The sequence below is a fragment of the Rhopalosiphum padi genome, chromosome 1 (genome assembly GCF_020882245.1).
Source record: "Rhopalosiphum padi isolate XX-2018 chromosome 1, ASM2088224v1, whole genome shotgun sequence".
NCBI lineage: Eukaryota > Metazoa > Arthropoda > Insecta > Hemiptera > Aphididae > Rhopalosiphum > Rhopalosiphum padi.
The window spans coordinates 33,131,665-33,137,963 of NC_083597.1; the positions used below are offsets into that span (position 1 = coordinate 33,131,665).

Here is a 6,299-nt window from a genome sequence, read left to right on the forward strand (position 1 = left end):
AAAAATGATTTTTTTTCCGTAAATATTTTATTTATACATTATATTATAAATTGTAATATATCTTATTAGATTAGTTTCATTTTGAATTGTTGTACTACAGAACCAAAAATAAGAAAATAATATTAAATATAATTCAAGCATTACTTTTTTTTTACATATCACAAAATAAAAATCCTTTCACGCAGGTATCAATATAGGTACAAATGATGAATATTTTATTATTTTGAAATAAAACGAGTCCAAAATTATAAAATCATAATTCTCTGACTCATTTTACCAGAATAATATTTCCTGTGAAAAATAAAACATTGCCCGTTATAATTTCACCGCATTTTACACACAATGTTTTACTAACCCTTCTGCTCTAATTTAAGTTATATTTTACGAGAAAATTTTCATTATGCAGTTACTTTGAATTAACAAGGTGATTCGCTCCAAAACAACCCCACCCTTGGGGATATTTAACTTTAACATCCGACTGATATAGTATTTTCACCAGTTTTTATTTTTATGTATTATAACTTTGCAAAACTATTATTACTCAAGTGAATTATTCAAATAGGGTGTTTCGTTATTTCTTATATAATGAATAAAAGTTAATAAAAATAATGTAGTAATCGTTATGTTACAGACATATAATTATACTTATTATAAATATATTACAACTAAAACCTATGTGTAAATTATGTATTTATTTGTACTTATACGTTATTCTAATATAAACAGAATTTGAAAATAATAATAACTAAATATTACACAAAATATATGTGTGTTATTTTTATTTACTATAAAATTAGAATGTATAGAATAACAACTATCATCTGTATAATTAAAGTATAATAATATTGTTGATATTATGTGATTATGTGTTATGACAACCGTATACCTACAGTGACTGTTTAATTTTTATGTTTATACTAGTTGCCCGAACTAACTCCGGAAGAAATTATTTTTTTGGAATTTAATTCAAGAACATTTGACTATTTGTTGGCTAAATTATTTATTCAACGAATAATATAAAAATGCAAGACAATGTAATGTTTCATTCGTCTCCAATATCAGGTTAGATTCTTATATATATATAGATTAAATACTTATTGTTTATTATAAATTATTCACAATTACATAACATAAAGTTGAGTTATCTGGTAAAAAAATGTTCTCATTAATCGCGGCGATACAGTAGAAGCCTTTATTGCCTGGGTCGTACAGGTTCGAAGAGAGAAAAGACCATACGTTAGGCACAGGTCAGAATAACAATTGTTATTCTATAATAAAATATAAAAATACAAATAATTTTTTTAAAACTGTATTATGAACACACATAATTTATATTTATATAAAAAGTACTATAAACTATATTCGCTGCAAATACTTTATACTTTATTGTGTGTCTATGTTTAAAATTGTAAATATTATTTTTTCCATTTTATGAAAATTGCTTTTACTTATTTATTGCAAAATACTAGGTACATAAATAATTCTTGATAAAATATTTAAATAACTTAATGTAATTATTATATTAATATACACAATGTAATATTACATAATATTTAGAAAATATAACAGTTTTTTTTGTTAAATAACGTTTTGAAATATCATAATTCAGATATTTATTAGACTGTTACTATGTTAGCATGAGATCATATGTCTATGTAATAGATATTCATTTTTATTATTAACTCTGTTCATAGAGTTATATCAAAATAATGTAATCATCATATTATAATTATTATGATATAGTTAATATTAATATAATCTCTATAAACATCAAGCTGTTGAAATTAGGTACAAGTTACCTATAATTGAATTTACTAAAAATTAAAAGGTTCGTAACATAGTATTTATAGTATTTTTATTTTATCAAAATATTCTATATTTCTAATCAAATAAGCATTACAATAAATTGATTATAAGAGATAATAGTTATTTCAATTATTTGAAAATGTAAAAAACTAAGGTACCCTTAGTAATTATTTCTTTAATTACTTACGAGTTCATTAGACTTATTTAATATGAACAATTTGATAATAAACATATAAAACATATGAAAAGTGGTAATTTTAATATGACGAATTCGTTATTTTTGAAGGTAAAAAATACAAAAGTAATGCCAACGTCCATTTGATATACCTAATCACGATTACAATTAAATAATAAAAAAATATTGACCAACAATCATTGTGTAATGTAGTAGTTAGTAATTAAAATTTGTTTGATTTTAAATTTTTTACAATTCGTTCCGTATCATTATTATAATAACTGTATATGTGTATAATATAATTTTTTTAAACATTTAGGCCGAAACAGCATGGTTTTTCCGAGACGCGTAATTAAGATCAACACTTGCTGCTGTGATCCACCAAAGAATAAATTGATTTTACCACCTCATTATTACGCAGATGGTTTGAAACAGCATATGATTGAGACGCGAGTGAAAAAGAAGATTGGCACCAGAGGACCTTATGATACGTTTACAGGTCACAAAAATAAAATATAAATATAAACTGTAAAATAGTTGACTAGAAGGTGCATATTTTTTATGTGATTAGTAATAGACTCTAATAGTTTTTAGTTATATTCAGTTGAATTCGACATTCAACTGAACGAATTATTACGATTGAAAAGCAATGTAATATTTTCCCGTGTCCATATAATATATATAGTCTCAAGTCTACACTGCATTAGCAGATGCATCGTAATGCAATCCAGGTATAATTTAATAACAGATTTAGTGACGTTTAATTCCATAAATTATGGAGAAAGTTACTATTAATATTGGCTTAGGTTAATAAGCATAAATATTTTTGATTACTGTATGACGTTAATTTATTGGTAAATAGTGTAAGTCTGATAATCAATATGAAATGTATTTTCTTCTATTAGTTTAAAGTAACAGCAAAACAGTTAATACTATGTAACTAAAACAACGGATATCCACAGTAAAAATTAAAAAGTAACTACTCACACACTGACATAATAATATACCTACATAATAAACATAATATAGTTACCTACTACATACTGGTATTAATGGTAGGTATTTATGTTTAGTGCCTAATATTTTTATTGCTTGATAGTTCTAAACTAAATTAACCCGATGCAATTTTGTTCCACCACTAAGTTCGTTTAAAATGGCGTTTAAATAAATCATCCAAACACAAAATTAATATTTAATCACCATTCATCATTTAACCTATTTATATACTTGAAAATGTCAGAATTTAATAATATATGAGCGAATTCCACAAAATCATTTGAATACGATAAATCAACCACCCAGCTACTTTTTTATGTGTATTATTATTTGAAATCTTATTATTGTCTTGTCGAATATATAATTAGGCATTAACAGTGATTAATATACGTTGTTTTTTTTTATGTATAATTCTAATGTGAATAATTGTATTTATATCAAAAAAATAAAAATAAAAATTATAATACATATTATAAATACGTTATACGTTATTATAAATATTATAAAAACGTCTGCGATGAAAAATATTATTTCAAGTTTAATAATTGAGAATTATATTAGATTTACATCCATAATATATTATTTTAGTTGTTTATATATACAAAACTCATATAGTTGGTTTTAATTTCTACATAGAATTTAAAAATAAAATTGTATTTTATTTTTATAAATCAAATAGTGATCGAAATAACATGTGTAAAAATTAATTATAATATATTTTTCAACATTTCAAAACGTGCATACTACTACGAGAATATGGAGATTTAATTTAATGCTTTTAAAATTACTTCAGTTTTACCTATTTTGTTTTAAAAATATAAATATATTTCAATTTTAATAGGACCCAGAGATTTTAACAAATCAAAAAAATGTAATTTTTTATCGGACAATTGGCCACTCCCACTCGAATGCTGCAAATCCCTTGATCGTACTCGAACTTACACAAATGTATTTAGATCGAATAAATCACCGACAAGGAAAGTAAAACGCCATGTATCGGAATTTACTTGTACAGAAGTGCCCAATTGGTTATCAATAAAACCAAATAAGTAAGATAAAAACTGTAAATAATTTCAATCACTGTATACTGATGAAGGTAGAACAAATAAATTTGATAAATATTGTATTTTATTCATTACCAAATCGTTAAGATTAAATAACTATAATTAAGGTCCATCCTGTGATTTTCTGTCTTTGTCTAATACACGCGTGATATAGTATTTTTGAGATGTTTTTGCCAAACATACCAATTGATCTAATGAAGCGATAAGAATTCTGAAAACAGATTTGAATTTTTTGTCAAGTCTATTTGGAATCGACTTTCTCACAGCTTTGATATTTTCCTTCAAATTCCTAAAAAAATTATGTTAAATTTTTGTCAATTTTTGGAGAAGTTAAAATCAAAAAGTCAAAAATCTGGGAAAGTCAATTTCAAGTAGACTCGACGAAAAATTCAAATCTGTTTTTAGAATTCTTATCGCTTAATTGGATCAATTGGTATGATTGGCAAAGGAGCCGTCTAAAATCCTATGCCACGCGTGCGTTAGACAAAAACAGAAAATCACGGTATCGAATCCCCTTAATAATATTCTAAAGTGATTTTTTTGCTAACAATATGACATTAACGTTAGGTGTTATTTTTAATTTTAAGATAATGTTTCATTTATCAATCACTATTTTTAAACTTTCTTCTATCTAGGTATTCATTTAACAGTACACAAAAGAGAGGCGGCTGTACACCTTTTCAAAATAAAAAGTATTACCCGGGACCGAACCGCTACAAAGCACCTACTTTAAAACCAAAAACCGTAAATGGACACACAAGCGTATTCAAAAGTACTACGGCGCAAAGGTTAAATGTAGAACACCCTGGATGTGGCGGCGTATTTGAAAAAAAATCTAAATATCTATTATTATCAATATTATCTTTAGAAAAAATTTAAGAGGACGTTCTACCAAAAAGTGTTGTCTCTGTCTTACTAATGTAGATCATAGCTAATTTTCGTTCAACAGAACACATTTTGTGATTTTAGGATTAATATTAGAGTAAATTTACCTATTATCATATTTAAAAGTAAGAATTTATCTAGAAATTTGCATATGCTTTTATTGATATTATAATTTTAAAGTGAGTTATGAATATTTTAAAGTTGTAATATTTTACATAGCTATAACTCACTTTAAAATGATAATATCAATATATAGGCAACTTTCTAGATAATATTCTTACCTTTAAATTTGATAATAGGTAAATTTACTCTAATATTAATCCTAAAATCACAAAATGTGTTCTTCTGAACGAAAATTAGCTATGATCTACATTAGTAAGACAGAGACAACACATGCGGGTACGCCCGTTAGAACGTCCATTTAATCTAACTTTTTTGTTATACCTACAATGTAAAGACGTACGTGAACTTGGCACTACAAACTAAAACCATTCCAACAAACTCTTCTCGGACTTGTTATACGTTGTTGGACAATTGTTGGAATTTAAAAATAAAATAAATAAAATATTAAAATAAAAATGTGTAAAGGTCTCATATATATCATCTAAGATAAACTAGCCTAAATATGCATAATCATATTACATTTTTGTAAAAAAACGCAAAAATAATAAATAATAAAAATGGTTCAATAATTATCATTTATAAAAACAAGCCTATATAAAAAAAAAAAATTTTAAAATAAAACATAATATGCAAAACACTATAATATCATAAATCATAAAAAATAAAAATTATTTGAAGTAAAAAAAAACATAAACTCAGCAAAAATAAGCAAAAATAAAAACAACAAATACGACAACATAATATGATAAATAATCGTATAAAGCGATAAATGAATAATAAATACTATAAAGTATATGAAAATCAAAAAAATATATATAATACTCCTAATAAAAGTACAAAAAGGTAAAAAAAAAAAAGAAATTTAGTTTTAACCTAATAAAAATTTACAACAATTATAGCAAGTAACATAAATTATATATAACTATAACTATTATTATTATTAGTTATATATTATAACTATTTATTTGTATTAATACTATTTATAATATAATATTATATTTATTGAAACCATTGTATTCTACTCTATATATTTATAAATTGTAAGACAAAATATCACATTCAACATTCAACATAATCATAATGAAGTCCACACATCTACTCATTCTCTGCAATTACACATGGCACATGGTTTTATTGCATATGACTGTAATGGACCAAAAGTCAATACAACATCATTTAATAGCTTCTCTGTAGAACCATAGTAAAGCACAAACAAAACACATTAACCCATCCCAACCGATTCAGCTTTA

The 6,299-nt window shown here is 24.4% G+C and overlaps 1 protein-coding gene across 1 annotated transcript; it reads left to right on the forward strand.

The window, feature by feature from the left end:
- Window positions 1-923: 923 nt before the first annotated feature.
- On the forward strand, window positions 924-4,934 carry LOC132917520 (uncharacterized). Its single transcript, XM_060978301.1, has 4 exons — window positions 924-1,062; window positions 2,301-2,480; window positions 3,819-4,026; window positions 4,677-4,934. The coding sequence occupies exons 1-4, from the start codon at window positions 1,023-1,025 to the stop codon at window positions 4,918-4,920; spliced, it is 672 nt and encodes a 223-aa protein (XP_060834284.1). The 5' UTR covers window positions 924-1,022; the 3' UTR covers window positions 4,921-4,934.
- The last annotated feature ends 1,365 nt before the right edge of the window (window positions 4,935-6,299 follow it).